At 32.5% G+C, this 27,910-nt stretch overlaps 5 protein-coding genes, 1 long non-coding RNA gene and 1 pseudogene across 8 annotated transcripts; 1 reads left to right on the forward strand and 6 right to left on the reverse strand.

The window, feature by feature from the left end:
• Nucleotides 1-8,285: 8,285 nt before the first annotated feature.
• On the forward strand, nucleotides 8,286-9,604 carry LOC130498068 (uncharacterized; annotated as a pseudogene).
• A 2,644-nt stretch (nucleotides 9,605-12,248) lies between these two features.
• On the reverse strand, nucleotides 12,249-13,518 carry LOC108852069 (tubby-like F-box protein 1). The gene is made up of 3 exons (XM_018625557.2): nucleotides 13,071-13,518; nucleotides 12,887-12,974; nucleotides 12,249-12,481 (listed from the first exon to the last, which is right to left on the reverse strand). Exons 1-3 carry the CDS (start codon nucleotides 13,170-13,172, stop codon nucleotides 12,249-12,251), a joined length of 423 nt encoding a protein of 140 aa, XP_018481059.2. The 5' UTR covers nucleotides 13,173-13,518.
• A 230-nt stretch (nucleotides 13,519-13,748) lies between these two features.
• Nucleotides 13,749-16,855, reverse strand: LOC108818294 (uncharacterized). Of its 2 annotated transcripts, none has more exons than XM_018591224.2 (6): nucleotides 16,622-16,855; nucleotides 15,373-16,524; nucleotides 15,182-15,278; nucleotides 14,886-15,095; nucleotides 14,596-14,787; nucleotides 13,749-14,511 (listed from the first exon to the last, which is right to left on the reverse strand). In XM_018591224.2, the coding sequence occupies exons 2-6, from the start codon at nucleotides 16,507-16,509 to the stop codon at nucleotides 13,970-13,972; spliced, it is 2,178 nt and encodes a 725-aa protein (XP_018446726.1). In that variant the 5' UTR covers nucleotides 16,510-16,524; nucleotides 16,622-16,855; the 3' UTR covers nucleotides 13,749-13,969. The 2 variants fall into 2 exon arrangements, with proteins under 2 accessions (XP_018446726.1, XP_018446725.1); XM_018591223.2 differs by having other exon boundaries at nucleotides 15,373-16,527; nucleotides 16,622-16,854.
• Nucleotides 16,856-17,436: 581 nt separating this feature from the next.
• LOC130497663 (uncharacterized) lies at nucleotides 17,437-18,126 on the reverse strand. Of its 2 annotated transcripts, none has more exons than XR_008936664.1 (3): nucleotides 17,853-18,125; nucleotides 17,690-17,770; nucleotides 17,437-17,477 (listed from the first exon to the last, which is right to left on the reverse strand). It is a non-coding gene; the product is annotated as an uncharacterized LOC130497663 (long non-coding RNA). The 2 variants fall into 2 exon arrangements; XR_008936665.1 differs by having other exon boundaries at nucleotides 17,450-17,467; nucleotides 17,853-18,126.
• Nucleotides 18,127-19,041: 915 nt separating this feature from the next.
• LOC130498069 (uncharacterized) lies at nucleotides 19,042-20,321 on the reverse strand. The gene has a single exon (XM_056991412.1). The coding sequence runs from the start codon at nucleotides 20,308-20,310 to the stop codon at nucleotides 19,042-19,044; it is 1,269 nt and encodes a 422-aa protein (XP_056847392.1). The 5' UTR covers nucleotides 20,311-20,321.
• Nucleotides 20,322-21,552: 1,231 nt separating this feature from the next.
• On the reverse strand, nucleotides 21,553-22,245 carry LOC108815699 (glutathione S-transferase T3-like). Its single transcript, XM_018588219.1, has one exon. The coding sequence runs from the start codon at nucleotides 22,243-22,245 to the stop codon at nucleotides 21,553-21,555; it is 693 nt and encodes a 230-aa protein (XP_018443721.1).
• A 3,787-nt stretch (nucleotides 22,246-26,032) lies between these two features.
• On the reverse strand, nucleotides 26,033-27,347 carry LOC108835810 (uncharacterized). Its single transcript, XM_018609034.2, has 3 exons — nucleotides 27,020-27,347; nucleotides 26,776-26,924; nucleotides 26,033-26,235 (listed from the first exon to the last, which is right to left on the reverse strand). The coding sequence occupies exons 1-3, from the start codon at nucleotides 27,194-27,196 to the stop codon at nucleotides 26,097-26,099; spliced, it is 465 nt and encodes a 154-aa protein (XP_018464536.1). The 5' UTR covers nucleotides 27,197-27,347; the 3' UTR covers nucleotides 26,033-26,096.
• Nucleotides 27,348-27,910: the final 563 nt, after the last annotated feature.

Consider the following 27,910-nt stretch of genomic DNA (forward strand, 5'->3'; position numbering starts at 1 on the left):
TTAAAATTTATAAATGTTTCCTTTTTAGTATATATGTTATATGAAAATAAAATATTTATATTACTTTGAAAATAAATATTTTGTATTGTTTAAATTATGTTTTAAAATAAATAATATTTCTTTTTCTAATATCAAAATTATCTTTCTTAAATTAGTTTTTATGAATAACATTATATACAAATATATATATTTCATCTACGAAACAATAGATATAAAGTAAGTATTTTATTACTTCAAAAGTATATTTTATGTTATTTAACAATATTTTTAAAATAGAATATTACTATCTTGTGAAATTTCCTTTTTAATGAAATCATTATATATACATATATATTTTCGTTTTTAATTTGATTTTTAAAATTTATAAATGTTTCCTTTTTTTAGTTTATATGTTATATGAAAAACTTTAAAAAGGAAACTACATAAAAACAATAATCTCTATAATATTATTTGAGAAGTCAGTTTCCTATGTGTCGCGCTCACGTTAACTTTCACGGTGGTTGATTACATTGATACCCTTAATGAATCAAAAATAGAATATTTAAATACTATAATTGATTTTTTATTTAAATTCCTTTTGTAAAATTTTACAAATAAAATATATAATAAAAAAGGAAATATTTATAAAGGCTATAAATTGAATTTAGAAACGAAAATATATGAATAAATAATATGCTATCATTAAAAAGGAAAGTTCACAAAATAGTAATATTGTATTAAATATTTTTTAAAATAACATAAAATATACTAATAAAATACTTTCTTTATATTTTTCAAAGTAACAGAAATAATTTTTATATATCTATCTATTTTTTAGATGATTACATAAAATAATTAAGTAACATAAACTAATATATTGACTAAAATCATTTATAGTTAGTATTATTGAAATGCTATTTGTATTTCCTATATTTTGGTTACTATAATATCTTTCAATTACAATAAAAAATATCTATAAATTATACTTTACTTATATCATATGATTTCTCAGATGCAATCACAATTTTTTTCTGCTTATTTTTTAAGAGATATAACGAGAAATAAAAGTTAACAATAAACATCTTTTGATCAAATACTTATAAAATATTTAAAATCACACTATATACTTTAACGAGGTAAATATATTATATTTTATCATTATTAAAATTGTATGTTTTTTTAATATTAAATTTGCTTTTAAATTCAATGTTTTTATGTTTGTGTAACTTTTTAATATAACCATAATCAGAGAAGACATGAAATTAGTTAGAATTTTATAAAAAATATTTTTATTATAAATATTGATATGAGTTCACGAGCTTTCCAAAAAATATGAGAAGTAACTTTCTATATATCATCTTTTCTAATATAATTTATAAAATCAATATTTAATTTGATATATATTATGAAAATACATTCACATTTAAACGATAAATAAATTAATTTGACTTGACTTAATTATAATAAAAAATTATACTTCAGCTTGAATTTGAAAGAATATATGTAAGTTAATATACTCACAACATGAGTTACTCGACTAATCCAACTTATATCTAAAATCATAGATTTAACTATAATAAGAAAATATAATTTTACAATAATAATAATTTATTTCATAAATATAAATTATAGGATGACTCAAAACACATTGAAAAATGAAAATAAAATATTAATCAAATGTAACAATTTAGTTTTTTGTAAAATTTATATATATGCATGAGACTTCAGAATATTATCATTATATTTATTTACATAATTTTGATTCAAACACTTTAGTTTATTTTTTATTTCATTTTAAGCACAATATATCTTTTTTTTGTCAACAACAAAACAGACTCATATGGACTCTGTGAACCAAACCAATAGCTCCGAATCCATATGAATGACGTAAGACGTTTGTTGCAGCATAATATATCTTAAGTTATACATAATCTTCCTAAAATATAATTACATATTTAAGACAACAACGAACCTAAATGTTAATAAGAAAACTAATCAAAATTTTAATATATTTAGAAAAAAAACCGGCTATAATATAATAAAAAATATTATAGTTGAATTCAGAGAAATAGATGCAATCCAATATACCCAAATCATAACTAAATCGACTGTAAAAATAACAAAACCGACTAGATATAATATATCTAAAATCATATGTCTAATTAAAATAATATAATATTATTAATATAAATTAATTAAAAATTAAAAGTAAATAGCAATTAATTAATATATTATATTTACTTTATAAATATTTATATCCGTGCATGAGCACGGGAAAATCACCTAGTAGTATTTAAATGTAATATTTTTAATTCATTAAGGGTATCAATGTAATCAACCATCGTGAGAGTTAACGTGAGCGCGACACATAGGAAACTGATTTCGTTTAAAATTTTATTTTTAAAATTTATAAGTGTTTCCTTTTTTAGTATATATGTTATATGAAAAATTTTAAAAAGGAAACTACATAAAAAAATAAATAGTATTTAAATGTAATATTTTTAATTCATTAAGGGTATCAATGTAATCAACCATCGTGAGAGTTAACGTGAGCGCGACACATAAGAAACTGACTTCTCAAATAATATTATAGAGATATTCTCACACACAAGAAAAAACACTTAATATAAAAATAATTATAACTATGATATTATCGATAGAATTTGTTAATATCCATTTATTAATAATCCTAAATATCATGAAAAATATATACTAAGATAGAGTGTATAAGATTATTTGGACCGGATTGTATGGTCTTTTAGCATGTATTTGGACTTGGTCCGTTTTATATATATAAATTTTAGTTTGGGAAAAAAAAAGATTGGCAGGGAATATTTTCCTAACACTATAGTTTTTATTATTTTTATTTATTTGGTTTTAGTCAAAAAAAAGAGTGTATAAGATTATTAAAATAAATATAAAAATCTTAACTATGATAATATATGATAATAGTGCTAGAATTTCCAGTGTCATTTTTTCTTAAGCAACAGTTGTAATTGCATTGAGAACTAATCCCTAAATTATGAAGAACATGATCAGCTAAATTACTTAACTAATGATTCAATTTAAAATCATTGAGAATATGAAAAATCAGCAATTCATCCTAAAATTATATACAATATACTAAATCAGTAAAACCACTTCTTGAATAATTGTAGAATCAAGTTTTTTTTTTTAATTTTACATTAAAGCATATTTCAAAATATATAAATATAAAGAAGAAAATTTTCTGTAAATTAATAACTCTATAAATTAATAAATTATCAAAGTCTCAACAAATTTTGATTTTAATGTTAATTTTTATTTGAATATAAATGATTAATTAAATATTTATTTTAAATTAATATAACATCAAAATCTATATTGACATGTGATGTATTAATTTGTATTTTTCATATTTTATTTAGAGGGTGTAGACTAATCTTTAGTTATCATCAAACTATCATTAGGTCAACTTAGATTTGAAATCAATCACTTTTTGTAATTGTGAATTAAAAAGAATTTTAGTGGCGATAAAAGCATTAGAAACAATCACAACTCCTAAAACATAAAAAAATAACAATAGCCAATAAGTGTTATATACTATCAGCAATTTAGAAACTATGATGCAACGAAACAAAAAGAAGAAATCACAAAACATTACTTCTATATTTTCCATACGAGCAAACTTAATATAAAATAAATATAACTATGATATTACAGATATAATATATTAATATCCATTCATTAATAATCCCAAATATCATAAAAGATATATACTAAGGTATAGTTTGTAACATAAACTAAATATAAGAAAGCTTAACTATGATAATATTGCTAGAATTTTTCCGGTGTCATTGTTTCTTCGGTGAACATTTATAATTGCATTGGGAACTAATCACTAAATTATGAAGATGATAATCAGCTAAATCATTTAACTAATGACTCAATTTAAAATCATTGAGAATATGAAAAATCAGAAATTTATCTTAAAATTATGGAAAATATGGCGAATCAGCAAAATGACTTACAACACCATTACTATAAACCATAAATGGTGTTAGTATTCCGAGATTATTGTTGCACCGGTCAATTAGTATGTCAAAGAAAGGTTCAAGGGATCATCATTTTAGATAAAATCAGAATCGTAAACAGAGACATGTATATATAGTCTCATATTTTCTGTTAAATTAACCGGAAATTGGCACTTTTAATAAAAAATAAAAAGTAGTTAGAGAGTGTTACTGTAATCTCTTTTAATCAGCATGAAAGCAATATAAACTTATTTTTAATTTTAACTTTCATGTTCTTCATACAAAATGAAATTCTAAAGGAAGATGCGTCCAAGATCTATAATCTAGAGAAAGTTGTGGGGCGATATGAAGAGACAAATCAATAGAGTTGAAGAGATGAGAGTCAAAACAAGCATCCTGGCCTAGAAGATGAGTGAAACAAGAAGATATCCAACGAATAGCAAAGGCGAGTCTAACATCTGAAGAGAGCAAACATTTTCTCTTGTAATAAGAACTGAAGCAATAGAAACATATTATTCAATAACTTCTATATATGTTCTTTATGCAACTTTTAACACACATGTAAGATTTTGTGTAATTGATCAACTTTAAAATAGCTCAAGCTGAATAGGCGCATAACCGATCCCACAGTTACTGCAACTACATCGACATACAGACGGGTGAATTGCTATCAAGCTTAGGACAACCTTGAAGTTTACTTATGTTCCATATGCAGGTGGTATAAACTTACTTGGATCGAATTGATGAAATATTCTCTTCACTTCATCCCACACCAGAATGTGGTTCCAACCTGCCTTTACAAAATCAGGAGCTGTTGATTTACCCGGTATGTAGATCAAAACCGTCTAAATTTAGCCGCTTTCCATTTTTCTAGTATGACGGTGTACCCTTGGTCGCATGTCATGAGCACCCCAACATATGGCGATTTCTCGAGAAGATCAAGCATGGGTTGCTTATCTCTATAATATTATTTGAGAAGTCAGTTTCCTATGTGTCGCGCTCACGTTAACTCTCACGATGGTTGATTACATTGATACCCTTAATGAATTAAAAATATTATATTTAATATCTATTATTTCTTAAGTTTCCTTTTTGAAAAATTCAATATAACATATATATTAAAAAGGAAAATTTATAAATTTTAAAAATCAAATTTAAAAACGAAAATATTTGTATATATAATTTGATTTCATTAAAAAGGAAATTTCACAAGATAGTAGTATTCTATTTTAAAAATATTTTTAAATAACATAAATTATAATTTTGAAGTAATAAATACTTACTTTATATCTATTGTTTCTTAGATGAAAAATATATATTTGTCTATAATGTGATTTCATAAAAACAAATTTTAGAAAAATAATCTTCATATTAGAAAAAAGAAATATTATTTATTTTAAAACATAATTTTAAACAACACAAAATATAAAAACTATCTATAATATAATTTGAGAAGTCAGTTTCCTATGTGTCGCACTCACGTTATTTCTCACGATAGTTGATTACACTGATACCTTTAATAAACTAAAAATATTACAGTTAATACTATTATTTTAGTTTCTTTTTTTAAATTTCCATATAATATATATATTAAAATGAAAAATTTATTAATTTTTAAAATCAAATTTAAAAACGAAAATATATGTATATATAATATGATTTCATTAAAAGGGGAAATTTCACAAGATAGTAATATTCTATTTTTAAATATTTTTAAGTAACACAAAATATACTTTTGAAGTAATAAAATACTTACTTTATATTTATTGTTTCTTATATGAAAAATATAGAATTTGTATATAATGTGATTTCATAAAAACAAAATTTCAGAAAGATAATTTTGATATTAGAAAAAGAAATATTATTTATTTTAAAACATAATTTAAACAATACAAAATATATATTTTCAAAGTAATATAAATATTTTGATATATATCTAATTTCGTAGATGATTACATCAAATAATTAAGTAACATAAACTAATCAACCTTATATCTAAAATAATATATTATATTAAAATTAAGTAAGACAACAACCAACCTAAATGCAAATAAAAAATTAATCAAACTTTTAATATGTTTAGAATAAAATATTATAGTTGAATTTAGAGAAATAAATGCAATCCAATATACCTAAATGATAACTAAATCGACTAGATATAATATATATAAAATCATATGTTTAATTAAAGTAATGTAATATTATTAATATAAATTATGCATAAAAATTATAAATTAAAGTTAAAATTAAACTTTATAGCAGTCAACTATTATAGTATATTTATTTTAAAAATATTTATATCCGTGCATGAGTACGGGAAAATCACCTAGTGATAATTACTTGCAAATTGAAAAATTATATACATGTAGCTAATGATGGATAGATTGATGTTTCATCAAAATTTATGTTTACTGAAGCTGGCATTCCAAAAAAAAATTGTTAATTTACTTTTTTTGGAAAATATGTGTTTATGTTTACGTACTGACAATGTCCGAGAGTCTTTCCAAATTTTCTCACCATGAACTCCTTTACATCGAAGTTGAAAAGCCAAAGATATCAACAATAGAATTTAGGATTGACTGTACATAATGTTTCACAAAGATAACTACCAGGAGTATTTTTGAATTGACAAGTAAGAAAATAGTTAATTTTAAAATTAAAGTTTGTCCAAAATATACACTTCGTTTTCTTAAAAACTATGTTTAGTTTTATTTTAAAATATTCAAACTTAATCAATTCCATTTTAGTTATTATTGTTTGCATAGTCTTTTGGGCATACTTGTTTGAATATTTTTGATCTGTGAATAGGTATGCTAAGAGAAAATGATTATATAATACCACGAAACTAAAGTTAGTTCCAAACTATTACTACTAGGAGAAAAATTCAAAAACATCGCAAATTTTATTTCTATCAATAAGTATTTTTCTTCGCCAATATTTAGTATATGGTGACTCAACAATATTATAATAAACCATTGGCACTAAATAGATTAAATCAATTTTTTGTTTAGTGGTCATGTCTCAGTAAAATTTATGGGTGTTTATATTCTCACAAAAGGAAAATGTAAACAACAAGGATTGGTGAAGATTTAATTTATGTTTAATCGGAAGAAAGGGTTAACAATTTGCATTGGAGAAGAAGAACAATGTATCATTTAAAATCAACAAGCTGCTTTCAAAGTAGAATGGAACGTCACTTCCATTGGCTAGTAGTACAATGATATTTATTTTTCATAGAAAAAAAAAAGATAAGAAACATGTACAAGCATTCACATATGAAAGAACAATTATTCTTATTGTTAAATGGATTGTTTTTTTTGTGTGGTTTTTAAGTGTGTTGTTGTTCTGCTTGAAAACTATAAACTCAGCTTTTGAAGAATTTTTATATCAGCTGAGTCCTCACACACAATGAAGAACCATTCTTCATTAGAGGAGTCGAAAAATCTTACAGTCAATGGCATGGACTCATTCATGGATTGGAGAAAGAAAAAGAAGAGGAGGAGGTGGTCTCACATTATTATCACTTGTTACATCTTATATGTTATTGACAAATTCAAACCACGATTAAAATATTTACTCTATTAATTTAGAATCCTATTTTTTATAGGACCAATTCACTAGAAATTCAATAGGTCTTATTTAATACTTAACTTAATCAACTAAAAATATAAGATTTAAAGAATTAGAAAGAACATTATTTCCCTACATTTTTGCATGTAGATTTTATAAACGTGATCTTAGCTATTACTTGGAAAATATTATATATTTAAATAGTAAATATATTTATTTTAAGAGTATATATTTGGTTTACGTAATCATAATCTTAGGTGTATATATATTCTATATTTATTGTAAATATATCTATATATGTTTTCGCATTTATATGTATATATAATATTTTGGACCCTCTTTCTCTTCAAAATAAAAATGTTGTTATATAAATATAAAATAGTAGAACATTTGAAATTTTTAAAAATAGACAAGGGAAACTATATAGAGAAAATGACTCAAATAGCACTAATCCAACTTTTTGTCCCCAAAATAGCATTCAGGGCCAAAAGTCACAAAAATAGGTTTCATTAAGTGTGTCATTTACCCTTATGCCCTCTCCTTTAATTCTTTTGATTGATTAAATTAAAAAAAAATTGAGATTCCCGATTTGAAATATCTTTGTCGTGTCTCCTTCTCTGCCGTCGTCGTCATCTCATCTCCGTCGTCGTCCTCGTCGTCTCCTCTCCGTCGTCGTCGTCGTCGTCTCCTCTCCGTCGTCGTCGTCGTGACGGGGTCGCCGACATGTATCTAGACTTGTGTTCGGTGGGATGTTTGGTGCTGGAGATCTACACGGGCGTGCGTCTGTGGAAAGGTGTTCATCTCAATCTTAGCTACTCGTCTCCGTTGTGGTGAAGCTGTGTCTGTGGAATGTGTGAACATATGCAATCTAACGAAAGGAGACGGGAATGTAAGAAGTGATTGCAGTGTTCTCTCCTGTGCTTGGAAAGCTCCTAGAGCCTTAACTGGGTTTCTAGCTAGCACTGCTCATCCGCCTGTGTGTTCTTTGTATCTATGTGGCCGAATTGGAAGAAAGAGTAGAGTAAAATCTGTAAGTATTGTTTCTTCTTTTTGCTTTGTTTCAGTCTTCTAGTTATTCTTAAGGTTTTTTTATTTTGATTTGCCTCATTTCAGAAGCATGCTCGTTCTGAAAAACTAATGAAGGAATAAAAGCTTAGAACCAATGATGATGATGAAGTTGATGATCCAGAGAAGCCATCTCAGGTTTTTTTTGTGCATTTGACTATTTGAGAGCATGCCAACGAGTTCTTCTGATGAGTCCTAATAAAATTACCGGCTTTAATGTTAGGAGAAGCAGATAAAAGGGAACAGAAGATCACAAAGAAAGGATAAGAGATCACAAAAACAAGGAATGCTCAGAACCCAAGTGGATAACCCAGACACTCCATCTCAGGTTTGGGTTTTATTGAGAAAATGCAAACAAGTGCGTTTCACTTCTTCTTCAGATGAGAGTGCTTACCAAAACTCTTGAATGTAGGAGAAGCAGATAAAGGAAAACAGAAAATCACGAAGACAGGGTATGAGATCACAAAAACAGAAAAAGGTAAGAGTAGCTGGTTCATTTACTGTAACTTTGTGACCAATCCTTAGTCTCTCAAAAGCCTTACCGGTTCATTTTTATTATATGAACATCCGGGATTCGTCTATTACAGATGGAGGTAAAGCAGACGCGACGCCAGAATCTAGAAAGAAAATGCGTCAAACTAAGGATTGAGACTATTGTGTATCTCTCCTTTCAATATGAAAGATTCATTTTCATATTTTCTTGAGGAAAAATAGTAGGAGAGTGGGTTGGATATGCGTCAGTTTTTTACTTATCTACAAAATATTTTGCTTGTAACTGATATATGGTTTTGATTAATTCAGATTTGAGTTATATACAATTTTTGTGTGTTTCTTTTTTTTTATGCAATTTGGATCTTGTCTAGACTTGATGTTATTACGTTCTTTTGAACCTCTTACTCTTTTATCTCCTGATTCCAATTAACTTTTGACTGAAACCTTCCAATGCATAACCAATTAATTTTTCTGGAAGCCCTTCCTAAATATGTTACTTGCTTTCCTAAATATGATATATATGTAACCGAGACTAGTCTCTTACTTTTAAAAAAATTCTAGAAACTCATCCTGAATATTTTATATGCTATCATAAATATGTGATATGTATTTTTGTAAATATATACATTCAAGTTTCGGTTTTGAATAATATTTCATCGTAGTTTAGAGGCTAAATCACTATTCTTACTATATCCAGAATCCAATATGTTCTGCGTTCGTTTTCTTTTGGAATCCAAACATTTTTCATTTTTAACTAAATGTTAATTTTTCTGGAAGTCCTTCCTAAATATGTTACTTGCTTTCCTAAATATAACATATATGTAACCGAGACTAGTCTCTTACTTTTAAAAATTTTCTGGAAACCCATCCTGAATATTTTATATGCTATCATAAATATGTGATATGTATTTTTGTAAATATATACATTCAAGTTTCGGTTTTGAATAATATTTCATCGTAGTTTAGAGGCTAAATCACTATTCTTACTATATCCAGAATCCAATATGTTCTGCGTTCGTTTTCTTTTGGAATCCAAACATTTTTCATTTTTAACTAAATGTTAATTTTTCTGGAAGCCCTTCCTAAATATGTTACTTGCTTTCCTAAATATAACATATATGTAACCGAGACTAGTCTCTTACTTTTCAAAATTTTCTGGAAACCCATCCTGAATATTTTATATGCTATCATAAATATGTGATATGTATTTTTGTAAATATATACATTCAAGTTTCGGTTTTGAATAATATTTCATTGTAGTTTAGAGGCTAAATCACTATTCTTACTATATCCAGAATCCAATATGTTCTGCGTTCGTTTTCCTTTGGAATCCAAACATTTTTCATTTTTAACTAAATGTTAATTTTTCTGGAAGCCCTTCCTAAATATGTTACTTGCTTTCGTAAATATAACATATATGTAACCGAGACTAGTCTTTTACTTTTCAAAATTTTCTGGAAACACATCCTAAATATTTTATATGCTATCATAAATATGTGATATGTATTTTTGTAAATATATAAATTCAAGTTTCGGTTTTGAATAATATTTCATCGTAGTTTAGAGGCTAAATCACTATTCTTACTATATCCAGAATCCAATATGTTATGCGTTCGTTTTCTTTTGGAATCCAAACATTTTTCATTTTTAACTAAATGTTAATTTTTCTGGAAGCCCTTCCTAAATATGTTACTTGCTTTCCTAAATATAACATATATGTAATCGAGACTAGTCTCTTACTTTTCAAAATTTTCTGGAAACACATCCTGAATATTTTATATGCTATCATAAATATGTGATATGTATTTTACTTGTTATCCTAATATTTTTTTTTAATTTTTAAACTTTCAGGAAGACTTTCCTAAATATTTTACTTGCTATCTTAACATTTTATTTTAATTAAATATTAAATTTTCAAGAAGCACTTCCTAAATATTTTACTTGCTATTTTATTTTTAATTAAATATTATTATTTTAAAGTCCTTCCTAAATATTTTACTTGCTATCTTAACATTTTATTTTAATTAAATATTAAATTTTCAAGAATCATTTCACTTGCTATCCTAACATTTTATTTTAGTTAAATATTAAATTTTCAAGAAGCACTTTATAAATATTTTACTTGTTATCCTAACATTTTATTTTTAGTTAAATATTAAATTTTCAGGAAGTTCTTCCTAAATATTTTATTTGCTATCCTAACATTTTATTTTTTATTAAACATTACATTTTCAGGAATCCCTTCCTAAATATTTTACTTGCTATCCTAACATTTTATTTTTTTATTAAACATTACATTTTCAGGAATCCCTTCCTAAACAATTTACTTGCTATCCTAACATTTTTCTTTTTAATTAAATATTAAATTTTCAGGAAAACTTTACTAAAACTTTTACTTGCTATCCTAACATTTATTCTTTTTAATTAAATATTAATTTTCAGGAATCCCTTTCTAAATACTTTATTTGCTATCCTAACATTTTATTTTTTTATTAAACATTACATTTTCAGGAAGCCCTTCCTAAATATTTTATTTGCTATCTTAACATTTTATTTTTTATTAAACATTACATTTTCAGGAAGCTCTTCCTAAATATTTTACTTGTTATCCTAACATTTTCTCTTTAGTTAAATATTTTTGAAAATACTTCAAGTTATCCTATTTTAATGTTCTCTATTTGATATGTGTTCTCTATTTTTGTAAACAATGAACTTTATTCGGTGATTTTTATAGCTAGTGAATTTTTTTATAGATTTTGACTATATATAAATATTTTTTTTGGAAGATTAAGTTCCAATTCAGGATAGCCATCCAGAACAAGAATTGTCTAACATTCCTTAGACGCTTTTTGATTCTCTTCAAAAACAGATTTTTCGAAAATAAATTTATATAATAAAACACTCATTTTTTTCTGGAAACCCATCCTGAAAATGCTTTCTTTATAGAATTACTGAAAAAACTTTAGGATAGCCATCCAGAAAATCACACGAATGACATATTAACAATATGACAAAGTTATAAACTTTCAATTCACTCTCCAGAGCTAAGGCTTGAGACTTTGGCATCAAGAAGCGAACCTGCTGATATCAAATTTGTCCTTGTAGCACCATAAGACACTAGGATTGGACCTAATCACAGCCTTTGACAACATGTGGTGAAGGTTCACAATCTGTTAGAGAATAAACACACACACACACACACACATAGATTAGTAGGGATGTGAGTGAAAAGTAGAGAGCTTTGCCGCCAGAAGAAACTTCCCCATCCACTAGTGAAAAGTCAAGTGATATAATGTACTCAGTGTAAGCTCCGGTCCTGAACCTTCTTGCCGCCAGAAGAAACTTCCTCTTATCAGTGAATGCTGGTGAACAAAAACAAAATTAATAAAAGTATGCATTCAACTTTGACGATACAGAAGTTGATTATTTCCTATATTACTACTATTAAGATTGCAGAGCAAGAAGCTTCTTCGTTATTACCCAAGTGAACAACATAGTCAACTCATCTTATGGGTGGGTGAGAGTCTCTTTCACTGACCACTAAAGGCATCATTCTCGTGAGAAACTTAGACAAATTTAAATTACACGCCTAGAAAGTCACTAACTCGATCGTTTTCACACTTGGAAAAAAACAAACGTAGACAGATTTTTTGATAGAAGTCATATCTTTTTTTTTTGACTTCAGAAGTCATATCTTTCCACCCAAGATTTGACATAATCAAAGCAAGTCAAAATAAGAGAAAAAAAAGCTTTTGGAATTTGCTTACATGGAGTGAGGGTGAGATACAAGTAGAAGGTTGATGTCCTCTTGTTTCTCTTTATCAGGCACTGATTTGAAAACTCCCGTGGTCCTGGCTGCATCCATCCCACAGAAAACTCAGAATTTTCAGCAACAAATCTCACACCATTTTCAATTGAAAGCCAAGGCAAGGTTTAGGGGAAACACTAGACCTGGTCACGAGACTTGTCACCATCCTCTTCAGCCTTATCTCCTCCAGCCATGTGTACGACGTCGACATCGCCTCTATCCACGGATACACGTACCCTCCCCATCCCTCCGGCATCAGATTAAAGTCTGCGAAGTGCGGTTTCCCCTAAGCTCCACAGATCTCAGTTTCAGGAACCTCCTTATCACCTTCGCGGGGCTGACGGAAGCAGTTCCCGATGAAGACTCTCCTCCTGCACCACCGCTGGATTACCTCCGGCGATCGAAATCGGAGAGCGTCGCCGCCGTCGCTTCCCGTCGAAGAGATCGAGATCGACGTCGCGTGAGAGAGAGATGCATTTCTGATTTTTTTTTTCTTTTTTTATGTTTGTTTAATTAATTTTAAAACAAGGGTATTATGGATATTTTAACCCTTTAATGAATGCTATTTTTGTGACTTTTCCTCTTTGGTGTCATTTTGGGGATAAAAACTTCAAAGGTGCTATTTTAGACAATTGCCCAACTATATACTGATGAAGGTTTAAAAGTATTATAATAAAAAGGTAAATTTTCATCTAAATTTTAGTTACATAATACATTGTATTAAAATTTTATTAATAAAATTAATTATACCACATTAATTTAAATTTTACAGTAAAATTAAAATTAATGTGTCTCTCACACCTCTATATATATATAGGACATACGAAATTTTTGAAAATAGACTAGGCAAATTATATTAATTCCCAGTTTTAACACACATACAACAATAATAATAATCTGTGTCACTCACACCTCTATATATATAGAACCAATGGAAAGAGACCCACTTTAGCTCATGATCTTTTAAGGCTTAAGTGAGCTCCTATCAAATCAAACCAAATAAATCTACACTAACACTTGCAAATGTACACAACACTCTGCTTCAGACCCGAATTGGTAAACCGTAGTTATGGAACACTCTGATCCTACCATCCCAAGTTGCTGTCACAATCACTAGCCCCCACAGGTGAGGCGTACAAGTGTTGTTGACATTCTGGCACACGCTCCTCAGTAGCCTCAGTTTGGATCTGCTGCTGGCCGTAGCTGAGATGGCTGCTGCAGCGGAACCTGCTACTACTCCTAGCTTCTCTTCGGGCCAAGTTGTAGCTCCTTTCAGTTGAGAGAAACAGTCCCTCACTGGCAACGGCAAATGAGCAAACTTTTTGTCCAAATCAGCAATGAAACTGCAGACACTGTCCTCCTCTTTCCCCTGGCCTAGCCAGGGTATGGCAACAGAGACGTTGTCTGAGAGAAATCCCTCATAAGACCTGATAGTTTTTGGTTTCCGAGGAGAAACAGCTTTCTTGTTGGGCTGAGAGTAGTCCCAAACATGAATGCCTGAGTCCTCTATTGTTGACACAATGTGCTTCCCATCCGATGTGAACAAAGCAGAGGTTGGGCTCAGTGTTGTCCTAAGACTTGAAGCTGCAAGAAAACAACAAAAAAATACAGTTATCAAACAAAAGCATTCATTCACCTCGGAAGAGAAACTAAAATATGATTAAAAACCTTTCTTAAGCTTGCAGATTGTATCAACTCCACAGATTATTTTGATTTGAGAATCAGCAGAAGTGACCATTAGTTTGTCTGAATCACCAGGAAAGAACTGAAAACCAGTGATTCTTTTGCTAGGAACCTTATTCTTCTTTTTCTTCTTCCCCCCATGTAAACTGATCTCTTTATCCAGTTCCAGCTGGTTATCTGAGAAGAGAGAGAGAGATTCAGAAAAAGTTGATGCAGAAATAAATAATTAAAAAAGAAACATAAGTGATCGATCATTGGGTAAGAAAACAACATACCAATAGTATGGTAAAAGAGACAATCTCCAGTCATGGAACCTACAACTACACCTTTAGCATCAGGACGATAGCACAAAGCTGTAACAATCTCTTTTATATCTGTATAGTCAACAACCCTGAAACGTGATACATCCCATATACGGACTTTCCCATCAGTAGATCCGCTTATAAAGTAATTGTCATCCACAGGATTAAATGCCACACAAGTCACTGTAAGAAGAAAGAAAGAGAGTTAAAAGACACAAACATAACCAAAAAGCAAGAAGACAAACAGATGATAAGGAAAGAAAACTAACCAAAACTCTTATGAGAGAAAACTCTGAGGCATTCATCAGAAGAAGAGCCAACTCGCCATAAACGAACAGTCTCGTCCACTGATGACGATAGTAGAAACTGCACAGCCACATTCACAACTTGTTAGTTTAGTTAGTCCCATCTTTTACCTAACATTTCTTATCAAAAAGTGAATTAGTTTTTTTCTTCTTACCCCTTTGTCCGACCAGGAAAGATCCAAGATTTCACCAGCATGTCCTTGGAACTCATGCAGAGGGGTTTCAGATATAGTAAAGACCTTTGGAGGCAGCACAGCGCAGGTCGATTCTGACTTCTTCCTCAACAATAAACTCCTACTGATCTTTTCGACTTTCTCGTTCTCAATGTTTAACGGCTCAATCTGTTGTGACTTGTCATTCATCCCAAAGTAAACAACAGAGTTATTAGAGGTGGAGTCAGAGTCAGCCACCACTTCAAACAGATAGTCTCTCCTCTCTTCTTGGGTGATGGTCCAAACTCGGACAACACAGTCTTCACCAGCAGTGGCCAAGTAGTTGCCATCGTGAGAAAACTTCATGACGAGAATGGATCCCTCATGCGCTGAGAACTCTTGTCCGATGCATAGAGAGGAGAGCTCCTTGAACTGCTTCTTGAAAGACTGGACTCTTGTTAGTTGTCTCCTCCTTGTCGATGATGATCCAACGGACTCTTCTTCGTTTTTGTCAAGAACGTGAGTTAGAACACCTAACTTCTTTAACCATCCTTTAGCTCCTCCTCCCTTGTTAGGCGAATAATCCTCTGCCGATCTGCTACTACTGGAACCACCAGACTCGCTCAAAGCAATGCTGCTGCTGCTATCGCTATTAGTGGAACAATCTCTGGTCAAGAAAATACGATCATCAATTTTCTTGGCTCGATCCAAAAACGGTCCTCCTCCTCCTATGGAACGAGAAGAAGAAGAAGTTGACAAGGATGAAACAGATGGTGTATCAGACTGAGAGGAGGAGGTGGAGATAGATTCATTCCTCAACAACTCCTTCTTCTCCTTCTCCTCGTCGTCGTGATCAGTTTCAGAGACAGAGTTCAATGGTTGGGAGAGAGGAATGATCACATCATCGTCTTCTCCGACGTGAACGTGTCCTCCTCTCTTTTTGAAACTGAAACCCATTGATTCGAAAAACTTGTTACGACGGTTAGAAACACTGTCGGGGTTCATTGTCCACAGTTCTAAATCGCCACTCGCTTGTACAAATTCATCTTCGACTTCGACTTCGACTTGGGAGTTGTAATCCGATACCTCTTCACGAGCATCCGAGAACCAATCATCTTCTTCCTCCTCGCTTCCCATCATCACCTTCTTCTTCTTCTTCTGTCCCCAAAAAAAAAAAAAGAAAAGTCAAAATTCATCAAATCTAGAAACGGTCCTCTGAAACTACATAAAAGATCGAAAATAAGAAACTTACATGTCGTCGACCAAATTAAAACCCCTTTTCTTGAATCAAATGTAAAAAAACTTTCTATTAATGGAAAGGAATGGGTTTTGTTATAACTATGAAGCGTTGCATCGATTCAATTTTCACTTTGACTCTTCACATCTCCTCCCTCCCTACATAAACTGAAAAACAAAAAAAAAGTTTCCTTTTTATTTAAAAGGAAGGAAATTTAGAGAGCCACCAGATCTTCGGAATTGTCAGAGCTAAGAAACAGGGCAAGGAAAGAACAAATATCCTTTTCCTTTTTGTCTTTTTCTTCTCTCTCTCTTTTCTTTATAAATTGATTTATTTGGAAATAGTCGTCCGCAACTAATAAATCACCAAGTCAACTTACATCGGCTGAACTTGTGCAACTTACCCTTTTCTTAATCCTCCTTACTTTTTCTCCCTTTGAATTTGACATCTTTATTTCTTAATTTTTGATTTTTTCTCTCATTTTGCGTTTTTCCTTGTCGTTTTGAATTAGTCTTCGTTTTATTGTTTAATAATATGACCTAGTGGTAGATGAAGACATTATATTATAGGATATTGTGCAAGTCATGAGCAGCATACGATGTATACTGTAGTTAGCTTAGTTTATTATAAACCATTTTTGGTTAGAGCATGATTAACCCTAAGAGTTAAAATGTGACTCTTAACAATTTTTTAGTAATTAATGATGATTAAGAGATTGTAGTTAAGAGACACTTAATTTTCCAGCTCCAATGCAAGATTCTTAATTTATAGTTCTTAACATTAAAAGAAGAAGACTTTTACCTGTTTTGCTCCACCAAATGTACTCCTCTTGCTTCTCGGCCAACCACCAAATGTACTCCTCTTCGTACTCCTCAAAGAACAGAAACAAAACAAGGTTAGAAACAAAGCAGATAAACATTGATCCATCAGTCTTAATTGAAACAAACTTACAAACATATCATATTTGATCTATCCATTTTATTAATTAACATCTTGATTAACAAACCAAATCAATCGAACATATCAACATCAAAACTGTTTTATTTTTAAACAGAGAATGAAACAAGAGAAGTTCTGGTTTACCTTTCGATTTGAGGTGAGCCACCGAGAGAAAGCTTCAACGAGAAGTCCCACCGAGATACCGGTTCGAAGAGTACCTACAAACTACATAGAAAACCACTGATCAGACCAAGAATATGCATGATTAAGACATGCATAATCAAGAAAAAAACAAACCACCACTTACCTTTCAATTAAGACGTCACCGATTAGAGCCTCAGAAGGAGAGCTCCGTCGCCGATAAGAGACACCGAAGGAGACGTCTCCGATCTGAGCCACCGAAGGAGAGCTTCGTCGCCTCGAGGACACCCACCGAGAGAGAGAGAAGCCGAGAACCACCGAGAGAGAGAGATAGAGAGAGCGAGAACTACCGAGACAGAGAACCACCGAGAGAGAGCGAGACATAGAAAGAGGCGTCGCCGATAAGGTACACCGACGGAGACGACAAGATCAAGGAGACGGCAAATCGCCTTTCGTCGAGAGAGACCTTTCGAGAAAGAGAGAGAGAGAATGAGAAACAGAGTTGATCGCGTTTTACGCGTAACCGATCAACTGGCCATTGATATTTCGACGCGTGGCACTAAGAGACAAGCCTTCGCGGTCATTACGCAAGAGGCGTGCCTACGCTTTCCTTCCTTTTTTTTAATTTTTTATTTGGTTTAATGTTAAGAGATGTCTTTAAAGACAGCGTTAATTGTGCTCTTAGTACTTTAGTAACGTTATTCTCCTGGTTTTGTAACATATGCTGGAGTCTGATCCGCCCTATAGAGGATAGATATATTTTTTGTTTTATATTTTATTTAAAAATTTTAATTTTATATTCGTATTTTTTAATTATTTTTGTTTTTTTGTAATTATATTTGTGTAAAATATTTTTCTTAAATTATTAGTAAGAGACTTTAATCTATTTTATTAAAATAGTTGGATTATACATATATCAATAGAATAGATCATCAAAATTACAAAAGTTCAGATCATATTAATACCAGAATTCTAAAAGCTGAGTGCTAACACTTTTAGTGGCTGATATAGTTTCGTTTTTCCCCCTTGTTTATATAGACGTTTGATTGCGTGGACCTAGTCAAGATTGATCGAGAAATTTACAGACTGGCCGGCACTCATATCAGAGTTAACTTATGTAGTTATGTTTGTACCCTTAGAGCATCCCCGTTAGTGAACCCCAAGGGGGGGTTCATAGAGATTTTTTATTGTTTTTTGGTGGGTAGTGAACCCGAAAATGGGGTTCATAAGAATAAAATAATATTATTTTTGTTTTTAATTTTTTTAATTTTTTTTTTATTTTTTTAAAAAGTTTTTATTTAATACAATAGAAATTCAAAAACATACAAAGATTATTCATCTAGATTACCATATTTTTACCATATATTTTCAACTAAATCGGCTTTCAAACGATCATGTTTCTGTTGATCCCGAATTTGAGCTTGAATGCCATGCCTATTAACGAAGTTGGAAGGGGAGTCCGTAGGTTGCGAGATTTCCACCTGTGAACTCCTGCTTGACTCTCCTGACTCGAACTCAGATGTATCGGACAGAATATATGTGTTTCGTTCGTTCTCCACTATCATATTGTGTAGTATGACACAAGTTCTCATAATCTTTCCAATCTTCTCCTTGTCCCATAGTAGAGCAGGATTTTTTACTATTGCAAACCTCGATTGCAAAACTCCGAAAGCACGTTCGACATCTTTTCTGGCGGATTCTTGTTTTTCAGCAAAAAGCTCAGCTTTAAGACCTTGAGGTAGTGGGATGGATTGGATAAATGTTGACCATTTTGGATAGATTCCGTCTGTAAGGTAGTACGCCATACGATAATTGTGGCCGTTGACCGTGAAATTAACTTTAGGAGCTCGACCTTGTATAATGTCAGAAAAAACTTGTGACCGATCGAGAACATTAATATCGTTGAGGGTACCTGGTAAACCGAAAAATGCGTGCCATATCCAAAGATCCTGTGATGCCACAGCCTCTAAGACAATGGTCGGCTTTCCGTGACCTCGTGTGTACTGCCCTCTCCAAGACCTTGGGCAGTTTTTCCACTCCCAATGCATACAGTCGATGCTGCCTATCATTCCCGGAAATCCGCGTACCTCTCCGATATCGAGTAATCGTTGAAGATCAGCTGGTGTAGGTTTTCGTAGATACTCATCACCAAACAATTGTATTATCGCTTCGTTGAACTTCTCCAAACATAAAAGTGCGGTACTCTCACCAAGTCGGAGATATTCGTCATACGTATCTCCCGATTGACCATATGCTAGCATACGTATAGCCGCAGTACACTTTTGAAGTGCAGATAGCCCGTACCTTCCGTGAGCATTTGGTCTTTGACGAAAGTATGGAGCTTCATTACTCAGGCGATCGACAATGGAAAGGAACAATGGCTTGGTCATTCGAAAACGCCGCCTAAACATTTCTGGTGGGTATGTAGGATTTTCACTGAAATAGTCGTTCCAAAGGTCTTGGTGGCCTTGCTCCCTATGTCTTTCGATATAAGCTCGTCTCTTCGGCTTGTTAATTTGTTGGTCGATGAAATTATCAACTTGTTGGTCGATAAAATTATCAACATGTTGGTCTAACGTATCTTCAATTAATTTATCTGCTGCATCATCTGATGAGAAAGACATCACTTGAACACTTCTTCCTTCCTACTAAACCAAAATGAAATATAATTTTTTAAAAAGAAATGGACAATTCTACTTTAATAAGAAACATATCTTTTTTTAAAAAAAAATAAGGCTTCACTTGTTTAATAAGAAACATTATTTTTTTAAAAAAAAATTATATGTTTCACTACTTTAATAACAAACAATTTTTTTTTTAAAAAAACATATTTTTTATATAAAAAAATAAAATGTTTCACTACTTTAATAATTTTTATATAAAAAAATAAGACTTCACTTGTTTAATAAGAAACATAACTGTTTTAAAATAAAAAAATAAGGCTTCACTTGTTTAATAAGAAACATTATTTTTTTTAAAAATAAAAATTATATGTTTCACTACTTTAATAACAAACATATGTTTTTATATAAAAAAAAATTATATGTTTCACTACTTTAATACTTGTGGTATAGAGAAGAGTTATAAAAAAAATTGGTTGAGATAGAGAGAAGAGTAAAGAAGACGAACGTTAACTTGTTTTGATACTTGCCTTGATTGTTGTAGTGTATGTGGTTGAGATAGAGAGAAGAGTAAAGAAGAGTCACGTTAACTTGTTTTGATACTTGCCTTGATTGTTGTAGTGTATGTGGTTGAGATAGAGAGAAGAGTAAAGACTGAGAAGAGTAAAGAAGAGCAGAGCAAAGAGTGGACAATTGAGAAGAGTAAAGACTGAGTAGAGCAAAGAGAGATATCGAGAAGAGAGGACAAATTTCATAAACAAAGACCTGCTTTATATATAGAGAACAGAGAGTACATGGCCGATACAAGTAGTAGAAAATTGGTTGCTACCCGTGAAACACATGAGCAACCAAACAAGTACAAAGTGGGTACACCCGTGAATTGAAAACAAGTGTAGAAAGAAACAAAATACTACACTTCCCGTGATACACTAAAAACATAAAGCTACAAGTTCAACACCTTCCTTCCTTCCTTCCTTCCTGCCATACAAGTTGCACTACAGCCCGTGACCTGCAAGACAAAATAAACAATGATTTAGTACAAAGAACCCAAACAAAAGAAGTACAAAGCAACCAAACATAATAAAATACACAAAGCAACCAAACAAAAGAAGTACAATGTATATCTATCAACCTATCAACATGAACCACAAGATCAAGCAAACGAACATGAAGTACAAATGAAAAACTTAAGCTATCATATTACCACAACAGCAATCAAACAATCGATAGAAGTACAAACCCATCTCAAATCATTTGAGAAATGAGTTTGCCCATGAGGGTGATTTCGCTTGCAGTTAGATGGGTAGGCCCTTTGGCAAGGAGACGCTCTAGGAGTTTCTGTTGCTGTATCTCCTTTTTCACAGCAAGCATGCTATGTATCTCATCATAACCCTGCCTCTTGCGTTTGGCTGCTTTGCAAGCCTTGACACCAGGAGGCCGAACATCCGCACCTTCCTCCTCAGCCACCACCTCAGCAGCTTCCTTCCTTTTCTCCTTGGGACCTTCTTTGGGCACAGCGAGTGATTTCCATTTCTGATCGAACCGAAGTTCCCTCCAACAATGTTCAAGCGTGAACTTGATGCCAAGATCATTCAAGAAGATGTCATGGGCAGCCTTCATGACATCATTCTCGTTTTGGCCACTAGCTTGCTCCCTCACAGCCGCTTCATAGCAGCCCACAAACTTGCACCCCTGCTCGTTGATTCTTCCCCACCTCTGCTTACACTGACTCCACTCTCTAGGAACCTGGCCACTGAGCTGAGGGCTTGCGTTGACGTAGTCAACAATTCGCTTCCAAAACGCTCCGGCCTTCTGGTCAGTACTCATGATGGCATCCTTGCTGGTGTTCAACCAAGCGCTGATGAGCACAACGTCTTCTTTGGTTGACCACTTTCTTCTCTGAAGAGAGGTTTGGGAGGTTTGGGGTACATATTCCATTTTGGTTTCGGTTTTTGGTTTGATATGTGTGTGTGTTTTAGATGTGGATTTGCTATCTTTTTAAACTAGTTTTGGCTAGTACATTAAACTCTAACAACCAAACATTCATTAGACAACAACTCTCTTTCGCAAATGCATTAAACTCTAACAATCAAATCACAGCAACCAACCACAAAACAGATACAATTTATTATCGTTTTTAAGAGAACTAGTTCTACTTGTACTTGTAGTTTAAAGTTTTAGTTGTATTTTAAAGTTGTAGTTTTAGTTAATTTATAAACTGAACTACTTGTAGTTCAGTTTATATACGGTTAACATATAAAAAAAAAAACACAAACATGATTCGAACCAGATAAACAGAAACAGAAACATTTACCTTTGCTTTTCAATCGAAGCAGACCATCTCCAGGTCAGCGACCTTCACTCTGAGAGCATCCACCTCGCCCGAGAGGCTTTTAACATGTTCCTGTACATGTAAACAACAACATCAAAACAGCATCAAAACGTTTTCTTTAACTAAACTAATGAAACAACATCAAAACAACATCACTAACCTCTAGTGACTCAATCTGTTGATTGAGGATGGGCACCTCCTTGATCACCTTCTCAGCTTTCTCCAGGCGGTTAGTCAGCTTCTCGATCTCCTCCTGGACACCATGAACCCAAGGCTGACGATAATGGAGGCCATCAGGCTTGGTTAACCCATAAAAAAAAGAAAACTCATCAAAATCAATAAAGAAAAGAACACAAAAAAATATAAACAAAGATAGAAGGAGTTGTTTACCTCGTAGTTTATGTATGTGAAGAACCGCTTCCCAGGAAGAGTGTCTTTCTCCTCCTTCGCCTGAACCTCGTCAATCATTCTCCCACCACAGTAACACCTTGTTGGTATCCCGTACTCTGAATCAGCAACATACATCAAGCTGTTGTTGTACTCAATGTTCCTCTTCATGTCTCTTCTCTCTGCTGCGGGATCCATCTCTAGCATAAACAAATCATTCACAAAACTCATTAGCTCAATATGATGAAAACGAAACAATAAACCCGTCTACACGATTTAAAACCATAAAACGAAACCCACACTATCGATTAAGAACCGTAACCTGTAAAACCCCCAAATCAATTTCGAACCCTAACCCTAAATCCCCAAATCAATTTATAATCCCCGATAAACCAACCATAACTCCCCCAATACAACCCCGCATTACGCTTAATCGAAAGCCCCAACTCGATTTTGAACCCTAATATGAAAACCCTAAATCGATTGAGATTCCCCGAGACCCAAAACGCTTCGAAATTGTGGAGAATCTACTCGATACTGACCTGAGCTCGTGGAGGGGACCGTTCGTCGTCGATTTGATGGTCAAAAGCTTCGGAAATCGCCGTCGCACCAGAATCGCCTCGCAATCGCCTTTCAGAGAACCAAACCCTAGGTATCGAAGAAGAAATGAAAAATGAAAGGTCTCGGTCAATGCTTCGCGTAAACTCGAAAACGCGGGGCCAATGGGGAACCAACACGTGTCTTGAACCCGGCTAAGAACGGATCATGCGTAAGACTCGGGTCACCGAAATTAGCCCATTTTCGATTTTTTTTTCCCTGCCCGGCCCTATGAACCCGAGCCCATGAACCCTTTAAAAACCCCCAATGGGCATTAGTTTGATGTGTTTTCACTATGTCTTATTCCGGAACCTTACTGTCCGTACGGATTTCCTTGTGAAATAGGCTCACGCACATGAGTACTTATATATTGCCACGTACATTATGAATGATCAGTCGATCATTTATAACTTAATAACTGGTATTTGGAGAATTGTATTTTAATTATCACCCATTGGCCGTATTTGTAATTAGGCTCTTCATTCCTTCTCTGTGTTGCTTCAAAAGAGGGAGATATATCACTCTGAAGTTTGAACCAACAAACTGTACAATGACATTTGATTAAGTTGGTTTGGAGGTCACAATTAGACAAATAGTACAAAAACTACATGCCTAACTAAAATCGTAATTTTTATAGACGAACAGATAGCAAATCTGTATTTGGTGATTGATGATGTCATCAGTTTTTTATAGGAAAAAAAACTTTAAATCTAACAGTCAGATTTCTTATTTTTAATCTAACAGATAAAATTCGCTCATTCTGAGTCACTTATGTCGTTAAAAACTGTCGTATTTAGCATCTTTCCTCTAATCATTTCACTCGATGCTAAAAATTACTATGTTTTATAATAATAAACAAATTTATTAAAATAATTGGTATTGGGATTTATCTTGATTTTGTGCTCTTATTAGCAAGTGACAAGGTCGAATCCATTTTATCTAATTATTTTTATGGATAGTTTTCAGGAAATAAAAAAAAACATTAAATTAAATTATAATAAAAAGTCTTTGGTTTTTGATCGTAACGGATGTTGGTTCAATCTGAAGGAAATTATGCAGAAACATTACATAATTATTATGAAGTTATGCGACTAGAAATTGACCCCTATGATCAAAGTTATATACAAGTAATGGACAACATACCAAACCTTTAGAATATTATTTTAAAGGTAAAATTGAAAAGTGGTATCAAAATTATTAGAAAATAAGAATTATCCCCATTTTATTATAGCCCTATTCGATTTCTATTGCAATCAAACTTGGTTTCCTGATTTTTATGCATATATGCCAAATCAGTCTGGCGAGCTTCAGGAGTCTCAAATAATATTATTCACAGCTCGATTACTGCTTTTGAGGAGAAGATTGCAGAATGTTTAAGATGTAACTCAAGTGAAAATTTAACACATCTACAAGATCTACCTATTTCGATCCTTTGTAGAATCAGGAAAAGTCACAATCTCCTTCTCTTTCAACGCAAGCATATTTTTTGGAGGACAGTAATTTAACAAGCGGAATTTGATGCAACAGAATGGGCGACAAATATGGTCAGACTTATACCACCACAACGCAACGAGCACAACAACATAAACCTTGGACCAGACCACCAGAGGGATGGTTAAAATTTAATGTGGATGGAACATATCAGGCTCAGACATTAGTAAGTAAAGCTGGATGGGTTTTTCCGTGATTCTTCAGGTTACTATCATGGAGAAGAACAGGCAATTGGTACGATAGCACAGAGTGCTTTGGAAATCGAGTTACAAGCAATTACAATGGCAATGCAACATGCATGGTGCAAATGTTTTAAGAAAGTAATTATTGAGAGTGATAGTAAGAAGGCTATTGATATCTTAAATGATCAATTACTTCATTTTAATGTGTACAATTGGAAGAGTGGCAACAGAAGTTTGATCATATCAAGTTTGTGTGGATCAACCGGGATGGAATTCGAGTCGCAGACAGACTGGCTAAGCAAAGATTTCAACAAAATCTTTGTATCAATTTCATTACTATATTCCCATGTTTAGTACTCATGATTTGCATCAAGACTTTGTAAACTCACATTCAAGTGAATAAAGTGAAGTGTTATAAAATAAAAAATAAAAAACTATTATAAAGCAGTCTTTCTGTTCCAATATTGATAGTGAATAATCTTCTATAAAAATCGGAAAAAGAGTTGCATGCATTCCAAAGATACTGTCTTCCCCAAACTAATCATTCAAATCCTAGATTTCCTCGCTAAACCAAATAAGAAACTGACAGACCAACAAAAAAAAAATTAAAGAAATTTGACCAGAAGCAGCCCCAAAGAAACAGTATATATGCCATGGGATGAGAGTAACACATGCGGTTGGGAAGCAATCAAATGTGAGTGACAATGGCATTTTTTTGTTTGTAACTGGATTCCAGCTTCCAAAATCTACTTGTCTCGCATTAAGCACAACAGCTTTTTTGGCTTTGTCTTATCAAGGCATCATTGGTCTCCATTGATTCCAAATATGCGGACCTTGTGCATGTGCGGGAATTTAGCAACGACCATTACAAATACGGCCAAGGTGTTGAGGAACAGCATCGGATGTTGATAGTCTGTTGTGTGAGAAGCTATCAAGTACCTGCATGCATCACATTTCTTTCAGACAATCTCTAAAAATAAAAGAGAAACCCTAGGATGCCAATAATAGAGAACCAGTGGAAAGATTTGTAACACAGGTAAGCAAACATGTTTGGACCTCAAGTCAAGAATCAGAAAATCCAAAGTTTAAGCCAAAAAAAAAATCAGAAAATCAAAATAATGTCTTTGACTATGTATATTATTGGGAAAAAAATTTCATGTCAAATGCAATCTTGTGTAAAATTAACATGCAATAATTAGGCTCTGTGAAAGCATCTCTGCAATAAGAAGAAGTAAGAAAGCATCTCTTTTTTCCAACAATTGATAGGAGGAGACAGAGCACAAGGTGGGCATACAAGGATCAAGATTGCTTAACTATCTATAATAATAACAACCAAAGAGACAGAGCATCTCTAGTCTTCTCCATTGGATTGGATCTAATCTAGGTGAAGAATAATAGTGCAAATAAAAAAAAAGACAAAAGAGCTATTCATTACCAATTTCTTAAAGCTAATGAAGGGGAGGGGAGAAGGGAGCTTACAAGACGATGGGAACAACGGTGAGGAACTTGCGGTTGCGAGTGAGCTGCTTGCCGTTGTCAATCTGTTCCCACCAAGTCAACCTGTTGTAGATCCCTTGATCATCTCCAAACGGTGTTCCCTTCTTCCAGTGGAACGAATGATACGTCACCTTTTTTTAATTTAATTCAAAACAAAAAAGAAATTAAACACGATTTTGATTGAATCTAACAAGAGAGAGAGAGAGAGAGATCTGGAGGAGTGTACGGTGAAATGGGCGAGGTGGACGATGGTCCAGGCGATGCCAGGGGAGCAGTGGAAGACGGAGAGAACGAGGAGCCATGAGAAGAAGAGGATTAGAATATAAGTGGTCCATACGCCAGGATACGTGAACCACTCCGTGTTCCGATTCACATCTGTCGTCGGAAGCGCCCTCACGTACATCCTTTTTTCACCGGAGATGATTAACAAATGGCTCTTTCTTTCTGGGCTGGAGGCTTTTCCTCAATTTTTATTTAGAAAGGATTTAAAATTTACCTTTTATTCTACTTCTCATTCAAGCCAAACCCATAAAATATGGTTTGGTTGGATAGGTGGTTCGCCGACCTTAGCCTATTAAATGTCTAATTAATAAACAACGATTATCATTTCCTCAGTTTCACTTCCCACCGTTTGGTCAATAAACCACGACTCAAATGTTTTATTTGAGCCTTTTTCTACTTCCCAACTACATATGCCCATCCAAAATGTAGATATGTTTTGTTTGTATATTTTTTATACAACTACAAAGGATTTCTCAAGATTATGGCTCATACATCAACCACATCGACATGATCTGCATTTCCAAAATAGAATCAAGAAATAGGGTTGCCAAGGAAACAACTCAAGCCACGCAGAGAGAAAGGTTAGTAGATGGAAGAATCCTTTGAACTTGGAATAGAGAGCCCAGTTTAACTTTTAATATAGTTTTCATGTCTAATATCGGAGCTGAGACAAGTCTACATATCGTATTGGGAAGGCGCCCGTTACGTTTTTTCTAGATGGCGTAGATGCAAGCTCGGAAAATGAGTTTAACCAATAGAAGCAAAATTGAGTCTGTGGTCGGATCTTTAGTCCATCTAATGTAGTTCATAACCAAAAAGGTAATAAATAAGTTAT

This window comes from Raphanus sativus, chromosome 7 (genome assembly GCF_000801105.2).
Source record: "Raphanus sativus cultivar WK10039 chromosome 7, ASM80110v3, whole genome shotgun sequence".
Classification (NCBI taxonomy): Eukaryota; Viridiplantae; Streptophyta; class Magnoliopsida; order Brassicales; family Brassicaceae; genus Raphanus; species Raphanus sativus.

What these genes read in the sequence shown, in the direction of transcription:
- LOC108852069 (XM_018625557.2), bottom strand. Translation starts at nt 13,172, where the DNA reads ATGGGGAGGGTACGTGTATCCGTGGATAGAGGCGATGTCGACGTCGTA. An exon ending in GTGACAAGTCTCGTGACCAG is followed by an intron (nt 12,975 to 13,070) that starts GTCTAGTGTTTC and finishes GGATGGATGCAG; the next exon opens with CCAGGACCACGGGAGTTTTC. An exon ending in GTATCTCACCCTCACTCCAT is followed by an intron (nt 12,482 to 12,886) that starts GTAAGCAAATTC and finishes TTTGTTCACCAG; the next exon opens with CATTCACTGATAAGAGGAAG.
- LOC108818294 (XM_018591224.2), bottom strand. Translation starts at nt 16,509, where the DNA reads ATGATGGGAAGCGAGGAGGAAGAAGATGATTGGTTCTCGGATGCTCGT. An exon ending in TCTCTTTTACCATACTATTG is followed by an intron (nt 14,788 to 14,885) that starts GTATGTTGTTTT and finishes CTCTCTTCTCAG; the next exon opens with ATAACCAGCTGGAACTGGAT. An exon ending in AATCTGCAAGCTTAAGAAAG is followed by an intron (nt 14,512 to 14,595) that starts GTTTTTAATCAT and finishes GTTTTCTTGCAG; the next exon opens with CTTCAAGTCTTAGGACAACA.
- LOC130498069 (XM_056991412.1), bottom strand. Translation starts at nt 20,310, where the DNA reads ATGTCTTTCTCATCAGATGATGCAGCAGATAAATTAATTGAAGATACG.
- LOC108815699 (XM_018588219.1), bottom strand. Translation starts at nt 22,245, where the DNA reads ATGGAATATGTACCCCAAACCTCCCAAACCTCTCTTCAGAGAAGAAAG.
- LOC108835810 (XM_018609034.2), bottom strand. Translation starts at nt 27,196, where the DNA reads ATGTACGTGAGGGCGCTTCCGACGACAGATGTGAATCGGAACACGGAG. An exon ending in TCCACCTCGCCCATTTCACC is followed by an intron (nt 26,925 to 27,019) that starts GTACACTCCTCC and finishes AATTAAAAAAAG; the next exon opens with GTGACGTATCATTCGTTCCA. An exon ending in ACCGTTGTTCCCATCGTCTT is followed by an intron (nt 26,236 to 26,775) that starts GTAAGCTCCCTT and finishes TGATGCATGCAG; the next exon opens with GTACTTGATAGCTTCTCACA.